Source organism: Phyllobates terribilis, unplaced genomic scaffold, assembly GCF_046119375.1.
Source record: "Phyllobates terribilis strain yellow unplaced genomic scaffold, ASM4611937v1 Scaffold_3__8_contigs__length_932513732, whole genome shotgun sequence".
NCBI classification, from domain to species: domain Eukaryota; kingdom Metazoa; phylum Chordata; class Amphibia; order Anura; family Dendrobatidae; genus Phyllobates; species Phyllobates terribilis.
In genome coordinates, this window is record NW_027362763.1 from 137,466,818 (window position 1) to 137,489,415 (window position 22,598).

Genomic DNA, 22,598 nt, shown 5'->3' on the forward strand with positions numbered 1-22,598 from the left:
CCAATTCATATACTGATGTCCACCCTTTGGTTAAAGAGGATTTCTCACTTGCTAAAAAAATTCCCTGAGTTCCCCTGATTCTGCAACACTTTTCCTTTTTATGCTGCGTCGCTCCATTGCAGAGATATTCACATTTGTTGCTTTTGGAGTGTGGTATGTGAAATCTCTGCTTGTAGTCCAACTGGGCATTTCTTCAGAGTCTTCTATGGAAGCGTGCGCTTTCTCCCATTCTATCCCAGATGCAACCAATCAAAACTCAGTATTTGGGAGGGAGGGGTGAAAGTACACGCCCCCAGAGATGACTTTGAAGCAACACCCAGTTGGTCTACAAGCAGAGATTTCACATATTGTGATCTAAAACCAACAAATGTGAATATCTTAGCAATGGAGCAACTCAGAGAAAAACGGAAAAGAGCTGCAGAATCAGAGGAGCTCAGTGATTCTTACAAGATATTTAACTCAATTTTATTTTAGCAACTGACAGGTCCTCTTTTAGAGTTATAATTTTGAAAATCCTTGACAGGCTGCAATTCACGTCACAATTACTGGGTAGCTATGTAGACACATATACAATAAACATCTCTCGACACAGTATCCCCAAATCCTGTGTTGTTCAATTTATTCTATACTGGTTGAAGCTTTTGTTATTCTGATACAGAGCTCTGAATACTCAGTATAGAGTACAGATCTATCGGTCAACTCCCTGTAGTGGCCTCTAGAGGGAGCTTACCGCATGCTGTATTATCATTGAGCTCCTAAGTTCCCTCTAGTGGCGGCTTTTTTATGGGGGTGGCAGAATGGTAAAATTATTACTTTTGGAAGGGGCACTAAGGGCCATCATTACTTTTTAAATGGGCACTAAGGAGTACTTGGGGTGTAGTATTTGTTTAAAAGGGGCACTCAGAGGGCATTATTACTGTGCTATGGGGCACTCATGAGGCATTATTTGTTTTAAGGAGGCACTCAGAAGGCATTATTTGTCTAAAGGGAACAATAAGGAGGCACTATTTGTTTAAAGAGGGCACTCAGGGGGCATTATCTGATTAAAGGGTACAATCAGGAGGCATTATTTGTTTGAAGGGGACTATCAGGGGCAATATTTGTTTAAAGGGGATAATCAATGGGCATTATTTGTTTAAAGGGGACTATCAGGGGGCATTATTTGCTTTAAGAGGGCACTTGTTGAGCATTATTACTGGGTTAGGGGGCACAATACTTGGATTATCCCAGGAGCTGGCAACCCAGACTGGACTGTACAATTTCTCTAGGGTTTATTTTAATGGGTGTCAATTAATCTAATATAGACTTATAGGGCAAAATTGTATCTGCCCTCCCCACCCCACCTATCATGTTGATGTGTCATACGCCCGCTCCCTGTGTTACAATACAATACCTACATGGCTGTACGATGATGGCCAGTGGATCTCGTTGTAAGGGCTGATGCGGGTGTTCTGCGTCTGCAGGGCGTAGGGACAAGACGTCACGTGCAGAAGTAAGATATTGGGAGAATCTCTTAATTCCCTGCAGTTCAACATCCGATCGACCAGTCCGAAGTTTCCCTCCTTCTGTGGATATGGACTGTAAAGTGAGCTATAGACACGGAGGAAGACATATGAACATAATGACTATTGATTGAGAGATTCAGCCGTACGCAGTATAAATAAATCCAATGTGGGGGATATAGGAAAAGCACTATAGCCTAATGCATTCATATGACTGCGCGCAGGAACGTGCCTGCAGCCCCTGGAGCCTGCTTACTGATGACAGCCAGGACTGTCAAGTGCGCGCCGGGGAATTGATCCAACATACATTTTGATTTTCAAAGCCAATGTTTTCCTGACCACAAATATAAAAGTCTTATTATAGTATATAAAATCCGAGCGGAAAAAGCAAAATGTCCAAATCTCATCCCCGGCCACTGTGATCCCCGTAAGCCTGTGTAAATGGAGGCTTACACAGTATATTTAGAAGAGCCAGCTGGTCTTTGTAGTTCTCAGGAGTAGATTAATTATGGAAATGTTAAGTCTACCATTGCTGAATTATATAAAATGTGCATTAATCAAATTCTGCACAAAAATGTGCATTAATCAAACAACTTCTGATAACCCTGCTTCTTCCCAGTCTATTTGCCTACCTTCAACGGCATTGATATCAGATCGTACGCATTAGTACAGATGATGGCAGTGATGGGTCAGCCCCTGCCTCCTGCTCTAGGTGTTCTGCATATCAGGACCATCTTCTACAGCAGCATATCCCCAGAGTTAGTGGGACACAGGCTGAGCTGACCCATCACTGCCATCATCTGTACTCCTAATGAGAACGTTCTGATACTTATGCAGATAAATGCAGTAAATTGACTGGGAAATAAGGGGTTTGGAAACCATTTATAGGCATTTCTTTTATAGGAATGAAGACAAATTGTCTAATAAAGTGAATTAAAAATTTCCATAACTTTCCATGATAGACAAAATGATTAAAAAATAAAAAAAAGTTAAGATTTGTTACTCTTTAGATTCATCATCAACATGAGCACAGCGAGACAGCTTTGCTGAGCGTTGTAGTCACGACCTGGCGCCTTTGAATAGTGGTAACTTTCCTGCTATTCACAGTCGCCAGAGCAAGGTTCAGGGAATGTGGACTACGGCGGAGCTTCATTGGAACATTTTTACAAAAAAATTGGTGAACGAGGGAGTTTCTCTTGTTTTTTTTCGGTCTTTTTGTGTTTTTCAGGTATCCTTTTCTGGACTATATAGAACTACATCGGATTCAGTGGATTATGGCTGACCTACATGGATTTTTTTTTTCTTAATAAAGTGGTGAAAGAGGGATAGTGTGGGGGAGTTTATATTAGAATAAAGTATTTTTTTCTGTGTGTGTGATTTTATTTTTTATTACTGGGTTAGTAATGGGGGAGTCTTAATAGACAACTCTCCATTACTAACCCCCAGGACTTGATGGCAGCTGACAAATCACTGCTGTGATTAAACCCAACTACCATTACCCCGATTGCCACCGTACCAGGGCAATCGGGAAGAGCCGGGCAAAGAGCCAGAATTGGCGCAACTAATGTGTTGCGCCAATTTTGGGCTGAGCTTGTATTTTTAGGCTGGGAAGCGCTAAATAACCAGGGACCTTCCCAGCCTGATATAAGCCAACAGCTGTCTGCTTTACCTTTGCTGGTTATCAAAAATAGGGAGGACCCTAAGTAATTTTTTTCATTTATTTATTTATTAGCTAAATACAAGTACTGTAAACTACACACGCAAGGCACTAATTATAAATATCACGGATATCTATCTATCTCATATCTATCGATCTATTATCTATCTTTATCTTTACAAATCTAACAGCTAAACATCTGTCATTTCTATTCTGCATTCTAGTCTGGCATGTGTCATATGGACGGACACACAGATGTCACACCTTATGTCATCCGTGTGCATGTGTCACGCCAGGTGTGGGAAAGACTTGTGAAACACAAAGGGAAGAGGGAAAGGGAGCCCAGACTCTAGGGAAAGGGGGATGAGGAGACCTCCTAGTCTGGTCTAGTGTCACCCTGTCTCAACTACTGCCCCTATATTGGCTTTTCACCAATCGCCGCACGCGTGCCTCACCCTGACTTTCCCTGGCGTATGGCTAAGACTAGGGATGGGAGGAGATGAGCACTAGCTGATCTCCACTAAACTCTATAGACAACAAGGGTAGACAAACAGGGGGGAATTGCTTAGCTTTAGACAACTCCAGACAAATGCGGACACGGCCTCAAGCTCCAGAGAGGACGAAGTACTGCTCTTATTAAAGCCTCACAAGTAGTAATGAATATCGCCGGCACCTCCCTCTCAGACACACCAGGTATTTATACACCCAGGCCAGGGAGCTAATTAGCCAGAGGGAGGTAGCCGCTGGGGTCCTAGAGACAGCCAGCCACTAAGAAGATGTCTGTAATGCCAAACGTAGAGATCCCCTGCAACCAACTGCAGGGCGACTGTCTGTCACCTCTGACACACCCGTGACAACACGTGTGAGGGATGTATTGATTGATGTCCGTACTGCAGGGAAAAAACGGACATATGCGCAGCCCCAGAGATTATAATGGGTCTACATGTGTAAGTGTCTCCAGTGCGTGTGAAATCTGTCACCACACGTACCAGAAACACTGTTGTGTGAAGGAGGCCTGAGACTGGGCATTAGCAAACACATAAACGACATGTCACCTGGTGAGATCCCAGTGCGCGTGGTCATGAACCAGGACGAACAGCGTGTGCGGGTTTTGCACGGCTTTTTGAAGAAACACCTTGAATTTCCTGGGAGCTTCAGCATCAAGTTTTATGACATACGTCTCCATGAACTGTTTAGTCAGCAAGTCCTTCTCTAAGCCGAGCTCCAGAAGGACACCTGGTGAGAGAAGCATGCCATGTCATACAAGAGGGATCGGGAGGGATCAGCCAGCGTCACTGGACTAGACATAAACGTGCAGCCGGAGATGTCTGCACCGCAGCGCTCTTATTCTGGTTGTGTGGAACAACAGTGCCCAGCATGCCCTTTATAGGCAGATGGATTTTTGTAAAGATGCACTAAGTCTGACAATGCAATTACAGATTTTATTAGCAGATTTCATGTGAAAAAGTTGGGGATTTAATTCAAATTTTCTCCGCAGCTTCAGAATGACACATGCACAATGCGGATGGAAAACCTGCTACGTCAGAGACCTGTGTGGATGTGGTCGGGCCCCGACCCGCTTTTCTCCGGCTGTGAGTGCTGTGTGGCCGGTGGACGCCTCTGCTAAATATGTTGGAGCTACATGAACAACAGATGAAAGGCTTTGTACCAAGTTATCCCTTATAGATAGGACGCAACCAGGGGCGTACATAGAAATCATGGGGTCCCATAGAAAAAGCCCTAATTGGGCCCCCACATACCCACCCCAATAAAAAAAATAATTCAGCGCAGTGGACTTTTAAAAACAGGGAGAGAGACATGTACTGCAGCACAAACACAGTCATTTTGCCCTAACTGAAGCCCCTTGGTGGTGTCATCCATAACAATACTTCTTTCATGGCCCCCATAGAGCATGATTCCCTCAAAAATCCCCCCCACACAGTATGATACCTCAATGGAGAATTACCCCACATGATTTACCTACATAGTACCCCCAACATGCAAAGTATGATGCCCCACAGTACCTCCCTGCATACAGTATATTACCCCCCACTACAGCAAGATGTTCCTAAAGTGCCCCCCATGTAGAATGATGGCCCACAGTACCTTTCTCCATACAGTACAATACCCCCCACAGCAAGATGCTCCTAATGTGCCCCCCACATAGTACGATACCCCCACAGTACCTCCCTCCATACAGTATAATACCCCCATAGCAAGATGCTCCTAAAGTGCCCCCCACATAGTATGATGCCCCCACAGTACCTCTCTCCATACAGTACAACACCCCCCCACAGCAAGATGCTCCTAATGTGCCTCCACATAGTACGATGCCCCCACAGTACCTCCCTCAATACAGTATAATACCCCCACAGCAAGATGCTCCTAATGTGCCCCCCACATAGTATGAGGTCCCCACAGTATCTCCCTCCATACATTATAATACCCCACAGCAAGATGCTCCTAATGTGCCCCCCACATAGTATGAGGTCCCCACATAGTATGAGGTCCCCACAGTATCTCCCTCCATACATTATATTACCCCACAGCAAGATGCTCCTAATGTGCCCCCCACATAGTATGAGGTCCCCACAGTACCTCTCTCCATACAGTACAACACCCCCCCACAGCAAGATGCTCCTAATGTGCCTCCACATAGTACGATGCCCCCACATAGTATGAGGTCCCCACAGTATCTCCCTCCATACATTATAATACCCCACAGCAAGATGCTCCTAATGTGCCCCCCACATAGTATGAGGTCCCCACAGTACCTCTCTCCATACAGTATAATACCCCCACAGCAAGATGCTCCTAAAGTGCCCCCCACATAGAATGATGTCCCTATAGTTTCCCCACACACAGTATGATGACCCCCACATCCAACCAGAACAACAGCATTATTATGGCCCACAAAGCCTCACACACACAATGGACCCCCCAGCTCCCTACTCAATATGATGGCCCCCCAAACAATATGATGGCCCCTACACAGCTCAAGTCCATCAAACCCAATATCAGCCCTCCATAAGAACTGACATTTACAAAAAAAATCTACTTGTCTAGCCCTGCTCTCCCGATGGACTGCCCTGCTGTGGGGACGGACCCCCAGAGACTCAGAGGCGGATATATCATTGGCTGCACAGGGGCCCAAGAGGTAAGGGGGCTTAATTTTGCATTTTTAGGAGCTCTTGGGCTGCAAAGGGCCCATATATTGTTCTTGCACAGGGGCCCTTGTGTGTCTGTGTCCGCCAGTGCAGAGATCAATCATTTTCCTAGCGATAGGGAATAATTACTTGACTCAGTACGAAGCCTTTAATAATGTGACAGATAGGAGAATGATGCCATACCTGAACTCCAGACGTGGGAGAGGGTTTGCTGGTAAGTGACCTCACAGGGGGGGACACAGATCAGAAAATCTACTTTCTCAAAAGATCCCAGGTCCAGGTTCTGGGTGCTGGAGTCTGCGATCGAGCACACGTGAGACAGGAGCTTCTGTGCCACCGCCAGCTGAGAGGGGCGCAGCTGGTGCCACTCTATATTATAGCCTGCAAGTGTGAGCGAGACAAGTCATATTATTACTATTGGGGGAAGTATTAGAAATGTTAAAGGGGCTCTCCGACTTTGAGAATTTATTTTTCTTACTTAAAGCGTAACCGTAGTTTTTTATTTTTATTTCATAAATCAGTAGGACAGATAAAAATATGCAACTTTGTAATATATCTTATCAGAGAAACCAGCTTCTTTCTCTTCCAGGACTGATCATTAATTTTCAAAATTCCCAGTTCTGGGGTATTCAAATTGTGTCTTCAGAGAGGAAGAGTACTAGAACTCTAGCACAACAAGTGGCTCTAGAGTTCTAGTCCTCTTCCTTTCTGAGGAGACAATTTGCATATTTAATTTCCCAGAGGAACATGCATGGCCTATCAGTCTCCTCGCTCTGACATGCCAGGCTTGGCATGTCACTCTCCACAAGAAGAAACGTTACCCCTTTACACCTCATTTCTGGGGTAAAATACAGTGAAGACAGACTTTCCCATTACTGAGATGGAGATGGGGAGGAGGGAGGAGTTAACTGAGATTCTGTCAGTGAGCTTGTTCTGATGGTCCAACGGGCAAGTTTCTATCTCTTTTATCTGTATTTTTTTTTTTTAGATCCTCTCAGCTGATTTATTACCCTCAGACCACATCAAAGTTGAATTTGGAAGGACACAGGCCTGTAAAAGCCAAACAGTGCAAAATCGTTAATGAAACCGAATTGCAAAAAAATGTTTTATCCCCAAATACATGCACTTAAGTAAAAAAAAAAAATCACGTTAATAATTAGTTTTTAATAATGAATTAATCAGTTAATTTATTTTAATTAATTATTTAATTAGTTTTAGTTAATTAGTCATTTTAGTTTAATTAGTTAATTTATTAGTTGAATTAATTAATTGTAGTTAATTACTTACTGTAGTTAATTAATAATTAATTAATATTAATAATTAATTGTAAGACCTTTAGGTTCTCTTTAGCTATGATTCGGAGGCTCAGATAGGAAGCTCTGTGCTCCATTCTTTCAGATTTGATGGAAGGAGCAGCAATGGATGTAACGCTATTTTATCCATTTAAAGTGACAGACACCATAATGGAGACCTCAGTAAGTCGACTGGATCTATTAGGTGCCAATGGTGTCTATCTGCTATAAAAAAAAAAAATACAACGTGGAGTAAAAAAATATATACGAAACAAAAGGAACTGATTCAGTAATAATTTGACTTTTTTTCAGGAGTAAAAATGGTTCTAAGAGCGATTTTATTATTTGCAACATTATTTAATTTGGGCCTTTTTTTTGCAGTAACTTTACTTAGTTTTGTCTGATGTTTTTTTGTTTTGTTTTGTTTGTTTTTTGTGTATTTTTAATTATTGTCATGGTTTTAGCCTACTTCATTAATGGAGACTTTTTAAAATGTTGCACATTTTTTTAGTTCAGTTCAAAACCCAGTAGAGTACAAAATCTGTCCGTTTTTTTTTTTACAAAGTTGAAGACTAACGAGACATTTTTAAGCTTATTGATAATATTGTGCAACTTTTTTTTACTCTAAATAGGCGCAAAAATGTACTTCTGAATTTGTGTCAATTCATAAAACATTCTGCATCCATTCTTATGAATTTAGCTCAAAATCTAAATAGGAGTAGAACAAAAAATGCACCTCTGAATTTGTCTCAATTCAACAAATATTGAGCATCCATTTTTATGAATTTAGAGCAAAATTAGCCAGCGCAAAAAGAAAGACAAAAAAAATAACCACTTAAAAAAAAACAAACATGTACATGATCAACTGGGGCCAAAGCTCCTGGTAAACTTATGAAAATGGCACAGAATTGTGGTTTTCATAGAACAGAGTGTTGGTGCCATCTGGTGGTGAAATAGTAGAAATGCAGCTTTGTTATTTTAGGATTATATATACATATATATATATATATATATATACAGTACAGACCAAAAGTTTGGGCACACCTTCTCATTTAAAGATTTTTCTGTATTTTCATGACTATGAAAATTGTACATTCACACTGAAGGCATCAAAACTATGAATTAACACATGTGGAATTATATACTTAACAAAAAAGTGTGAAACAACTGAAAATATGTCTTATATTCTAGGTTCTTCAAAGTAGCCACCTTTTGCTTTGATGACTGCTTTGCACACTCTTGGCATTCTCTTGATGAGCTTCAAGAGGTAGTCACCAGAAATGGTCTTCCAACAATCTTGAAGGAGTTCCCAGAGATGCTTAGCACTTGTTGGCCCTTTTGCCTTCACTCTGCGGTCCAGCTCACCCCAAACCATCTCGATTGGGTTCAGGTCTGGTGACTGTGGAGGCCAGGTCATCTGGCGTACCACCCCATCACTCTCCCTCTTGGTCAAATAGCCCTTACACAGCCTGGAGGTGTTTGGGGTCATTGTCCTGTTGAAAAATGAATGATGGTCCAACTAAACGCAAACCGGATGGAATAGCATGCCGCTGCAAGATGCTGTGGTAGCCATGCTGGTTCAGTATGCCTTCAATTTTGAATAAATCCCCAACAGTGTCACCAGCAAAGCACCCCCACACCATCACACCTCCTCCTCCATGCTTCACGGTGGGAACCAGGCATGTAGAGTCCATCCGTTCACCTTTTCTGCGTCGCACAAAGACACGGTGGTTGGAACCAAAGATCTCAAATTTGGACTCATCAGACCAAAGCACAGATTTCCACTGGTCTAATGTCCATTCCTTGTGTTCTTTAGCCCAAACAAGTCTCTTCTGCTTGTTGCCTGTCCTTAGCAGTGGTTTCCTAGCAGCTATTTTACCATGAAGGCCTGCTGCACAAAGTCTCCTCTTAACAGTTGTTGAAGAGATGTGTCTGCTGCTAGAACTCTGTGTGGCATTGACCTGGTCTCTAATCTGAGCTGCTGTTAACCTGCGATTTCTGAGGCTGGTAACTCGGATAAACTTATCCTCAGAAGCAGAGGTGACTCTTGGTCTTCCTTTCCTGGGGCGGTCCTCATGTGAGCCAGTTTCTTTGTTGCGCTTGATGGTTTTTGCAACTGCACTTGGGGACACTTTCAAAGTTTTCCCAATTTTTTGGACTGACTGACCTTCATTTGTTAAAGTAATGATGGCCACTCGTTTTTCTTTACTTAGCTGAATTTTCTTGTCATAATACAAATTCTAACAGTCTATTCAGTAAGACTATCAGCTGTGTATCCACCAGACTTCTGCACAACACAACTGATGGTCCCAACCCCATTTATAAGGCAAGAAATCCCACTTATTAAGCCTGACGGGGCACACCTGTGAAGTGAAAACCATTTCCGGTGACTACCTCTTGAAGCTCATCAAGATAATGCCAAGAGTGTGCAAAGCAGTCATCAAAGCAAAAGGTGGCTACTTTGAAGAACCTAGAATATAAGACATATTTTCAGTTGTTTCACACTTTTTTGTTAAGTATATAATTCCACATGTGTTAATTCATAGTTTTGATGCCTTCAGTGTGAATGTACAATTTTCATAGTCATGAAAATACAGAAAAATCTTTAAATGAGAAGTTGTGTCCAAACTTTTGGTCTGTACTGTATATATGTATAATAAAATCCTAAATATATATACAATCATAGAACAAGATATATATATGGGTGAGTATAGTTTATGATAGAATATTGCACCTTAAAACAGAAATAAATCCAATTAAAATCCAGTTTAGGATCTTATAGATTCAGTTTAATGAACTGATGATGATTCAGTATAGAGATATGTGTTCGGCACTTACTGGAGCAGGAGGCCGCTCTGCTTTCCCCATTTATTTTTTTTGGTGTTGAAGAAATGAAGCTGTGGTTTTCCTGATGGTATTTATCCAACAGGACGTCAATGTCTCCATCTATTGAAACAGATCAGATACAAGTCAATTCATTATCAGCACGATATAATGTTGATGTAGTGAAATCTAAGGCTATGTTCACACAGCGCTTTTTTTTTCCACACGAAAAACGCAGTGTTTTGACAGGAAAAATGCTATGCATATTTTTAATGCGGGTTTTCGATACTTTTTTATGCATTTGATTAAATGGGTAAAAAATAAAGCAGCAAAAACGCTGAAAGAATCGACATGCTACGGTGTAAAGAAACGCAACGCGGGTCAAAATAATGCAAGGGGAAAAAAAGCACTGTGTGAATTAGATTTTAGAAATCTCAGTTATTTTACTGCACCTGTAAAACGCAGTGTTTTTTCTACATTAAAAAAAAAAAACGCAAGGAAAAATGCAGCAAAAAAAGCAATGTGTGAATAAGCCCTTATAGTGTTAAATTCAGTAAGTGGTATCTGGCATCAGTCTACCTGGGCGAAAGCTGCTGAAGAACGCTCGAAGGGACTCCACCTTCCCACTTGACAGCTCGTAGGTTATTTCTTTCACATAGTCCGCTGGAGAGTACATGCTTTCTATTAATGTACGAGCTTGGTATTTTCCTGAAGAAATCAGTAGAAGGTAATAATATCATATCAGTGCATTACACCACTCCATCCGACACCTGCCATTGTGCATGGTGATGTAAGGCTGCATACGGCTGTTCGGCATGGAAACCCAGCCATAATTCCCTGATAAGGAAAATCTTTGGAGGGGTTGTCCAGGACTTACTCTTGGCTTACCTTTAAGCAGCGCACCCCTATAGCTACACCCCGGGGTCAAACTTTACCAACTATCGCTGTGTATGAGCATTTGCAAGGGGGGGGCGCAAAGTAGAGACACGCAGAAAATGGAGTGAAAAGTAACAGTCCCAGCTGCATGTGGAAGGGAATTGCTGGACCCAATTAGTCTATTAATTAACATTTCTTTATTAAATAACTACAAAATATGATAAAAACACATTTTAAATGAATAAAAATAATTATTTTGTGCTTAGAATTTGACGATGAACGTGTCAAAAGGGGTGCGTTTTGGCTCATAGACCCCGATTCATCATCGCCTTTGTGCCTGTTTTGTCTACTTTTGTGTTTTGCGCCTTTTTTTGATTTCACCCAATTAATTATTCTACTTGCGCCTTTTTTAAGTCTATTTTATATGTGCTCGTCTGTTTGGTTTTTTGGGGTTTTTTTGGCTTTCCACTTTGTGGGAAGAGTCTAGAAATTCCAGATGTTGGGAACTGTGGAGATTTCGCCTCGGCTTGCTTTGAGTTACGTTTATATGATGCCTCAAATTAAACTTCTTTGAAAATTAATTAAAATGTTACTAGTACTTCAACAAGTTATATGTAATTGGATTGACTATTGTTACTATGGTCAAATATTTGTTCGTCTAATTATGCTGGTTTTGCAGAGCCAAGATGTATGAATAACTCATGTTTAATGCTTCTTAAGGTTGGGGGATGGAGAACTGTGTTTCTCCAATGTTTGTCTGGTTGTCGTTGTTTTTCCTTTCTTTTTTCTTTTTTTTCATTTTTTCCTTTGTGTAAATCTTTATAAAAATCAATAAAAAACATTTGATTTAAAAAAAAAGACATTCCAGATGTTTTTTGCCTGATTCATCAATTGTGACTTTTTAAAAAGTCGCAAAACTTGGTGCAACTGTACTCCAGTCCCCCTTCCCTTCAGTGTAGTTTCCAAAATTTGCATCATCCAGAATGAGCTCCTGTGGCAACGTTGGCACATTTTCAGACTGTCCAGTCTAAGGGCAGAGTCAGGCGGCAGTATAGATCAAAGCAAGATCAAATCACAGTGCACGGACTGGCCGTCGGCTCTACCTACCCGAGTGTGACAGCTTCATGTATTTTTGTGCAGCTGTCAGGCTTGGGTGGGGAGAGCCGCCGGTCAGTCCGTGCACTGTGTTCCCGTTCTGCAACCCATGCCCCAATATTCATCATGGGCAGCAGAATATTGCTCCCTACCTGTGATCACGATGCAGGAGTCCAGGCTGCTGGGTCTTGATGTGCAGATTATCACCACGTAGTTCGTCTTGGTCAATTTTCCCTCCACCAGCAATTTAAACATCTCGGAGAGTCCCTCCGCTAAGGAGAAGCTGCATTCAATGATTTTGACACTCTCGTTACAAGAACTGGCAGCCAGGCCGGCTAGCCAGGGTAACTGAGAGGCGGTCACGGCAGTCACCAGGCTGGGGAAATGTGGGAATGCCTGAGACATATTCTGCTGGTACTGGCGGATCTCAGCAAGGTGAGTTTCCCTCCAGGAACGCATTAAAATCTGTTCTAAGTCTTCTATGAGAGGCACCTGGTCTGGAGCTGGTGGAAAAGGATGATAAAATTACATGTTATACCAAAGTTGTAGTCAACAGGCATGACCAAAAAAAGGTTGGCGCCACTTTTACATTTGGGCTGTAAGTATTGAAACTCATCCATACTCAACACTCGGCAGGAGTGGTGCCGAGTCTAGGTCCCATTTTTTGGGACCTCCTGTGGGAAAATTGTGATTTACTTTAACCCTAAGACCATATGGTATCACATTTTTTTCACAGTCTTGTAGCCAATATAAATACTAGAGCTGAGGGAATCGATTTGAGGGACACTGGCCCAGTAGACAGGTCAGTAGTCCATGGGTGCTAGACCAGAGCCTTGAAAACCACCTTTTACCTATCGCAATCCCCGGCACTTCTTCTGATGTGTATGGCCTGTGCGATGTCATAATTGTGGTGTGACGCAAGCATTATGTCACGCTGGGCCTGGTTATCAGAAGAAGCGTGAACATGGCCGCTGGACCAGGGTCTTGCATAGCTTTTAGTTAGACTCTTGCACCTTCTCAGCTAATATGGGTGTACTTTAAAGGTAATCTGTCAGTACTCCTTTCACTAAGACTCCAGAGGTAGCGCAGAATAGGGTAGGATGAAACATCTCCAACGATCCCTAATTCATCACCCTCCAGTTCTGCGCTGCACCAAAATTTGTGTTTTATTCATATGCAAATTAGATCTGCAAGTGCACTAGTGGGTGTATCAGTGCACTTGCAGTCCTCGGTTCTGCTTTGCCTCTCCCCATTTGTTGATTGACAGTGAAGAGTAGAGGTGATATCGTGGAGCAGAGCCTCTGTCTCCACTGTCAGTCAAGAAGCAGCGAAGAGGAGCAGAGGATTGCAAGTGCACAGACACACCCACTAGTGCACTTGCAGAGCTAATTTGCATATGAATAAAGGACTAATTTCAGTGTAACGCACATTTAGGGGGCGAAGAAATAGGTATACAGTTGAAAAAAGAAGTTTACATACACAATATAAAAAGACACATCTGCATGTTTTTCTCAATATCTGACATGAAATCAGAATAAACCTTTCCTGTTTTAGGTCAATTAGGATTACCATCATTTTTAATATTTGCTAAATGCCAGAATAATGAGAGAGAGAGAATGTTTTAAGGCATTTTTATTACTTACTGCAAAGTCAAAAGTTTACATATACTAAGATTACTATGCCTTTAAACAATTCTGGACTGCCCATATGATGATGTCATGTGTTTGGAAGCTTCTGATAGTTTTTTTGGCAACATCTGAGTTAATTAGAGACACACCTGTGGAAGTATTTTAATGCACACCTGAAACACACTGCTTCTTTGTGTAGCATCATGGGAAAGTCTAAAGAAATCGGCCAAAATATCAGGAAGAGAATTGTGGACTTGCACAAGTCTGGCTCATCCTTGGGTACAATTTCAAGATACTTGAAGGTGCCTCTTTCATCTGTACATACAATTATACGCAAGTACAAACAAGATGGGAATGTCCAGCCATCATACCGCTCAGGAAGGAGACGGGTTCTGTGTCCCAGAGATGAACATGCTTTGGTCCAAGATGGCATATCAACCCAAGGACAAAAGCAAAAGACCTTGTGAAGATGATGGCAGAAGCTGGAAAGATTGTGTTAATATCCACAGTGGAACGAGTACTGTATCAACATGGGCTGAAAGGCCACTCTGCCAGGAAGAAGCCATTACTTCAAAAGAAACAAAAAAGCCAGATTAATGTTTCCAAATGCACACAGGAACAAAGACCTTAACTTTTGAAGACATGTCCTGTGGTCTGATGAAACTAAAATTTTACTTTTTGGGCATAATGATCATCGTTACGTTTGGAGGAAAAAAGGACTGGTGCACTTCACAAAATAGATGGCATCATGAGAAAAGAAGATTATGTGGGAATACTGAAGCAACATCTCAAGACATCAGCCAGGAAGTTGAAGCTTGGGCGGAAATGGGTCTTCCAACTGAACAATGACCCGAAGCATACTGCCAAAATTGTAACAAACTGGCTTAAGGATAACAAAGTCAATGTTTTGGAGTGGCCATCACAAAGCCCTGATCTCAATCCTATTGAAAATTTATGGGCAAAGCTGAAAAGGCAGGTGCGAACAAGGCGACCTACAAACCTGGATCAGTTACACCAGTTTTGTCAGGAGGAATCAGCCCAAATTCCAACCAACTATTGTGAGAAGCTTGTGGAAGGATATCCCAAACGTCTGACCCAAGTCATTCAGTTTAAGGGCAATGGTACCATATACTAATGAAATGTATGGAAACTTTTGACTTTGCAGTAAGTAATAAAAATGCCTTAAAACATTCTCTCTCTGTCATTATTCTGCCATTTGGCAAATATTAAAAATGATGGTAATCCTAATTGACCTAAAATGGGAAAGGTTTATTCTGATTTCATGTCAGATATTGAGAAAAACCTGCAGAGGTGTCTATTTATATATAGTATGGAAACTTCTAGTTTCAACTGTAGATGAAGATGTTTCAGCCAGGTCTATCCTGTGCGACCTCTGGTTTCTTAGTGAAAGTCTCACTGACAGACTCCCTATAACGCTTTTCCTGTATTTTATGGTTTGTTGTTTGCCTATCGCAGTCTCCACTCACCGAGCTGGACGAGATAATAGACGGTGAGCAGCAGCTGCATCTCCTCGGAGATCGGCTGGATGGTGGTGGGTCCATACTGTTCGTAGGTTTTCGGCATGGACTGGGAGTCCTTGTAGCAGTTGTACAATAAGGGGCTGACGATCACCCCACTCATATTACCAGAGAGGTAGGGGAAGTTACCGTGACCTGTACGGAGAGACAATAAGCTTCACTCAATTATTTATAGTACAATGAATAGGTGTCCGTTCTCTGCTTGCTGGCAGTGAATGGGAACACTCTGACAGACAGCTGCTTGTTACAATCACAAAACCTTTATTATAGCGAGCTGTGCACCTATAGGAAATGAGGAAAAATACTTGCAATAAATCATTCAATTTTTTGCCTACAGACCCTGAGCCAACTTACACTCTGGACACACATCTTAATCATTGAAATCAGGTTGTTTTTGTTTAGTCTCATGATCAGTGGGGAAAATAAGTATTTGATACTCTGCCGATTTGGCAAGTTTTCCCACCTACAAAGAATGGAGGGGTCTGCAATTTTTATCGTAGGTACACTTCACCTGTGAGAGACAGAATCTAAAAAAAATCCAGAAAATCACATTGTACAATTTTTACGTAATTAATTTGCATTTTATTGAATAAACTAAGTATTTGATCACCTACCAACCAGCAAGAATTCTGGCTCTCACAGACCTGTTAGTTTTTCTTTAAGTAGCCCTCCTACTCTGAACTCATTACCTGTATTAATTGCACCCGTTTGAACTCGTTACCGGTATAAAAGACACCTGTCCACACACTCAATCAGTCACACTCCAACCTTTCCAACATGGCCAAGACCAAAGAGCTGTCTAAGGACACCAGGGACAAAATTGTAGACCTGCACAATGCTGGGATGGACTATAGGGCAATAGGCAAGCAGCTTGGTGAGAAGGCAACAACTGTTGGTGCAATTATTAGAAAATGGAAGAAACACAAGATGACTGTCAATCTTCCTCGTTCTGGGGCTCCATGTGGGATCTGGCCTCGTGAGGTAAGAATTCTGAGAAAGGTCAGGAATCAGCCCAGAACTACACGAGAGGACCTGATCAATGACCTGAAGAGAGCTAGGACCACAGCCTCAAACATTACCATTAGTAACGCACTACGCCATCATGGATTAAAATCCTGCAGGGCACGTAGGGTCCCCCTGCTCACACCAGCACATGTCCAGGCCCATTTGAAACACGCCAATGACCATATGGATGATCCAGAGGAGGCATGGGAGAAGGTCATGTAGTCAGATGAGACTAAAATAGAACTTTTGGTATCAACTCCACTCAACGTGTTTGGAGGAAGAAGAAGGATGAGTACAACCCCAAGAACACAGTCCCAACCGTGAAGCATCGTGGAGGAAACATCATACTTTGGGTGTGCTTTTCTGCAAAGGGGACAGGACGAGTGCACAGTATTGAAGGGAGGATTGATAGGGTCATGTATCGTGAGATTGTGGCCATCAACCTCCTTCCCTCAGAAAGAGTATTGAAGATAGGTCGTGGCTGGGTCTTCCAGCATGACAATGATCCAAAACACACAGTCAGGGCAAGTAAGGAGTGGCTCCATAAGAAGCATTTCAAGGTCCTGGAGTGGCCTAGCCAGTCTCCAAACCTGAACTGAACAGAAATTCTTTGGAGGAAGCTGTAACTCATTGTTGCCCAGCGACAGCCCCGAAACCTGAAAGATCTGGAGAAGATCTGTATGGAGGAAGGGGCCAAAATCCCTGCTGCAGTGAGTGCAAACCTGGTCAAGAGCTACAGGAAACGTCTGACCTCTGTAACTGCAAACAAAGGTTTCTGTACCAAATATTAAGTTCTGTGTTTCTATTGTATCAAATACTTATTTCATGCAATAAAATGCAAATTAATTATGTAAAAATCCTACAATGTGATTTTCTGGATTTTATTTTTAGATTCTGTCTCTCACAGGTGAAGTGACCTACGATAAATAATTACAGACCTCTCCATTCTTTGTAGGTGGGAAAACTTGCAAAATCGGCAGTGTATCAAATACTTACAGTTATACTCACTGTATAACATCCATCCCCTCGCCTCCTGGTATATAACATTCGTCCCTTGGTGTATAATACCCGGCCCCCCGCCATGCCGTCTGCCTTTACTAACATGTGACACAATGGCCGGTGGTGCAGAGCTCACTGATACCAGCACGGTCCTGGAATAGAAGCGACCAGTGAAACAAGTCTGTACATGACATTTTTTCCCTCCTAAATCTTCCCCCATCACGTGTGAGTGATATTATTGAGAAGTGGAAAGAACTCAGCAACTCAGCCATAAAGTGGAGACCGCGTAAAGTTACACAGCGGGGGGCCGAATGCTGAGGAGTAGAGGGCAGAAAAGTCACCAACGATCTGCTGACTCCATAACTGCAGAGTCCAAACGTCCTGTGGTAGAAAATAAGCACAAACACTGCGCCCCCTGCCAGGAGCTCCATATCCGAGCAGCTGCATGCAGCCTTACATCACCAAGCACAATGCTGAGTGTCGGATGGAGTGGTGTAAAGCCGGCACCACTGGACTGTGGAGGAAATGTGTTCTGTGCAGTGATGGATCACACTTCTCTATCTCTACTGTTGTTTTTTTTTCTGTAACCATGGAGTCACAGAGAAGTATATAGGAGCTGCATACACAAAACAGTAGGAAATTTTTATTCAAGACAGTATGAAAAATTGCTTGACTTTCTTTTTTATTAGAGACACTGGGGCGACAAGGAATAATGCGCCTGTCCGTGCATAGCGTGTCCATGACAAGAAGACTACTTCTATTTGTTCCTGCCATTGAACACCCTACATTTTAAAATTTTCCTTCCTAGAACCAAATACAGACATGCGACATTGTGGAAATGTGTTACAGTCCAGATTATTCTTCAGATATTTACCTTTAAAAATGACTGGTGTAATCATGCATGTCTTCAGAAGGTTGTCCGGGATGGAGACAGACTCTCCGGTGGCCACCAGAGGAGCGGATGGAGGGCTGGCAGCGGTGGTCTGTGGCACTGTGATACTCAGCTGACCTGTGGTATCTAAAAAACACAAGAAATCATCATTACATTTCACGTAAAAATAAAAATTCGAATTTTTAGAAAACATTATCACAAGAGTCACTGTTAAAAAAAATCTCAAAGGTTATCCTGCTCCATCTGTCAAAAATACACAGAAATAGGCTGAGAGGAAAAGGCTGGGCCTTATGGGACCCATTAATTCGACCTATTAAAGAGTCGTTGTCGTTTCAACAAACTTGGCATAAATCAAGAGTACATACAGGCGGATATAAGAAATATATATCTTATTAGAGACATTTTTTACTGTCTCCACTTATGAGCCACTTCTTCCCCTAGCATCTGAAAAATAGCTCAAATCCATCTTTGTCAAAACAAGACAGACTGCCAGAACAGTGAGATGTCCTGTTACACAGCCTATTATATTCTATGGAGAAGAAAAGCGAGGAGGCAGCTTTTAGAAAATGTATTTCATGTCAGTGCTGGATTCACAGCCGCACTGCTCAATACTGCTGTTGCTGCTTCTGTCTGTGCGCTATGCACTGACTGGCCTTGGTTCTCCTGATCCAACTTTGACATCCTCATACAGTTTATGTCTATGAAGCTGTCAAGGTCTGGCCAGGACACCTGCAGCCAGTGAGTGCATCTGATCTGTACACAGACCGTGTTTCATGGATGTCTGATTTTGGCCAAAGTGTATGCACGTACAGAGTCGTTTTCCTGCATTTTCAGATCTGAATTCACAGCCGCACTGCTCAATACTGCTGATGCTGCTTCTGTCTGTGTGCTGTGCACTGACTGGCCTTGGTTCTCCTGATCCAACCTTGACAACCTCATACAGTATATGTCTATGAGGCTGTCAAGTTCTGGCCAGGACACCCGCAGTCAGTCAGGGCATCGTGATCCATACACGGACCGTGTTTCATGGATGTCTGAATTTGGCCAAAGTGTTTGCAAGTACGGAGTCTTTTTGCTGCGTTTTCAGAGCAGAAACTGAGCGGAGATTCAAAGTTTTTGAGGTGTTTTGAGGGAGGATTTGGAAAGTTTCCACTCAGTTTCTGCTCCAAAAATTCCTTGAAAAACTCCATGCGCACAAATCCTTAGGCTATGTGCTCTCTGAGTTTTTTGCAGTTTTCGGACCAGAAACTGAGCAGGACCTCCAAATTTATGAGGAGGATTTGAGATTTGAAGGAGGATTTGGAGACTTTCCACTCAGTTTCCACCCAATTTCTGCTCCAAAACCTCCTCAAAAATCTCTATGTTTACATACCCTTATACTAATCTATGAATCTGATTCAGTTTACTTACCCACTTTTCCGTAGCTACTTGTATTTTGATAGTTGTTTTGTGGATGGTTAGCATCTGTGGAAGAGGGGTAGTCTGGGGACCATCCTTTGTGTCGTTTCTTGGGTGGGCCAGAGTTGGTAACGTTTCCTTAAAACGAAGAGAAACAGATAAAAAGAAAAAAAAACAAGTTTGTTATAAAAGCATGATGGAGATCCAGCTATGATCCAAGGTCAATATATACTAAAGTTAACCCTGTAAAAAAGGTTTTCCACCTTTGACAGACACATTTGATTAGACAGGGCCTATAATTATAAGCTGATCACAGGGTGTCCTGCTGCTGGGATCCCTTAGCAATCAGCTGTAATTATGTTACAATTTGTGATAAAATGTTTAGTTTCCCTGCAGCACCCCCGCAGGAGAAATATAGTATTACACATTTTCCATTGAAGTGAATAGACCCACTTAGATGATAAAGTAGGATTTTTACAGGAGGTCCTGGACTTGAAAAGAGTAGCACCAAACTTTGCGACTTTTAAAAAAAATGTCGCATTTTATGAATCTGCCTAAAACATCTGTAAAAGCCAAATTGACGTAAAAAACAAATCCACAAAAGACAACTTTAAAAAATGCGCAAATAGTTTGATGAATTTGTTGCAAATTCACTAATTGAGAGCTGTTTGCGCCAAAAAACTGTCAGAAACGCAATGATGACTAGGGACCATGGTGCCTATATAAGAATACTACACGTATAGGGCCAGATTCATCATTTGCGATTTACTGAAGTTAATTTTATTTTTTTTTTGTTTGTTGTATTCGCTGATGTTTTTTGCCTCAAATTCTTCAAAATGACACACGCAGCCTATGAATTTGCCGCAAAATCAAAAATGCTCTGTATTTCAGTTTTTAATTGTTTTTTGAGACTTTTCAGCACCAAAAGTCGCAAATCCTTTAAAAAGTGGCAAAATTTCACTAAATTGAGACCTGACTCCAGGGAGGACTGGAGTGAGATGTGCCAAAAAATGTGACATGTAGTAAAAGTCACATTTCATGAATCTATCTAAAACATCGGCATCAGCAAAGTTGTCGAGGAAGAATAATAAAAAGATTTAAAAAGAAAGATAACTTAAAAAGTGGCACAAAACGTATAGAAAGTAAGGCGCAAATAGTAAAGCAACTAAAAAGGTGCAAATCACTCCATAAAGTGGAGCAACAACAATGTTGAATTGGAGTCAAAAGGTTCACCAGGGTGAGGAGTGCAAGTCTGCCTAGAGTGCAATACATAGATGTGGAAAAGGGGGAAGGTATTGGAATTGTCATTAGACATTTGCTGTGACATCATCATAAGTTCACTGTGTTTATCGCTGTAACATCACTGTGGTTATTATCTGTGTGACATCACTATATATTATCCCTGTACTGTGACATCACTGTGTGTATTATCCCTGTACTGTGACATCACTGTGTTTATTATCCCTGTACTGTGACATCACTGTGTATACTATCCCTGTACTGTGACATCACTATATATTATCCCTGTACTGTGACCTCACTGTGTGTATTATCTCTGTACTGTGACATCACTATATATTATCCCAGTACTGTGACATCACTGTGTGTATTATCCCTGTACTGTGACATCACTGTGTTTATTATCCCTGTACTGTGACATCACTGTGTGTATTATCCCTGTACTGTTATATCACTGTGTTTATTATCTCTGTACTATGACATCACTGTGTGTAGTATCTCTTTACTGTGACATCACTGTGTGTATTATCCCTGTACTGTAACATCACTGTGTGTAGTATCTCTAAACTATGACATCACTGTGTTTATTATCCCTGTACTGTGACATCACTGTGTTTATTATCCTTGTACTGTGACATCACTGTGTTTATTATCTCTGTACTGTGACATCACTATATATTATCCCTGTACTGTGACATCACTGTGTATACTATCCCTGTACTGTGACATCACTATATATTATCCTTGTACTGTGACATCACTGTGTGTATTATACCTGTACTGTGACATCAGTATATATTATCCCTGTACTGTGACATCATTGTGTATACTATCCCTGAACTGTGACATCACTATATATTATCCCTGTACTGTGACATCACTGTGTTTATTATCCCTGTACTGTGACATCACTATGTTTATTATCCCTGTACTGTGACATCACTATATATTATCCCTGTACTGTGACATCACTATATATTATCCCTGTACTGTGACATCACTATGTTTATTATCCCTGTACTGTGACATCACTATATATTTTCCCTGTACTGTGATATCACTGTGTGTAGTATCTCTTTCCTGTGACATCACTGTGTGCATTATCCCTGTACTGTAACATCACTGTGTTTATTATCGCTGTACTGTGACATCACTGTGTGTAGTATCTCTATACTATGACATCACTGTGTTCATTATCCCTGTACTGTGACCTCACTGTGTTTATTATTCTTGTACTGTGACATCACTGTGTTTATCTCTGTACTGTGACATCACTGTGTTTATTATCCCTGTACTGTGACATCACTATATATTATCCCTGTACTGTGACATCACTGTGTGTATTATCCCTGGACTGTGACATCACTGTGTATTATCCCTGTACTGTGACATCACTATGTTTATTATCTCTATAATGTGACATCACTGTGTGTATTATCCCTGTACTGTGACATCACTATGTTTATTATCTCTATACTGTGACATCA

At 41.6% G+C, this 22,598-nt stretch overlaps 1 protein-coding gene across 1 annotated transcript in view; it reads right to left on the reverse strand.

Annotated features, from left to right (window-relative positions):
* GREB1 (growth regulating estrogen receptor binding 1) overlaps window positions 1-22,598 on the reverse strand; it is a 223,965-nt gene that overhangs the window by 69,195 nt on the left and 132,172 nt on the right. Inside the window, exons 8-16 of the mRNA XM_073674150.1 lie at window positions 19,885-20,010; window positions 18,457-18,600; window positions 15,528-15,713; window positions 12,565-12,915; window positions 11,021-11,149; window positions 10,457-10,564; window positions 6,510-6,707; window positions 4,215-4,395; window positions 1,398-1,590 (exon numbers count right to left, since the gene is read on the reverse strand). Of these exons, the coding sequence (XP_073530251.1) occupies window positions 1,398-1,590; window positions 4,215-4,395; window positions 6,510-6,707; window positions 10,457-10,564; window positions 11,021-11,149; window positions 12,565-12,915; window positions 15,528-15,713; window positions 18,457-18,600; window positions 19,885-20,010 (1,616 nt within the window). The remainder of the gene's footprint in view (window positions 1-1,397; window positions 1,591-4,214; window positions 4,396-6,509; window positions 6,708-10,456; window positions 10,565-11,020; window positions 11,150-12,564; window positions 12,916-15,527; window positions 15,714-18,456; window positions 18,601-19,884; window positions 20,011-22,598) is intronic.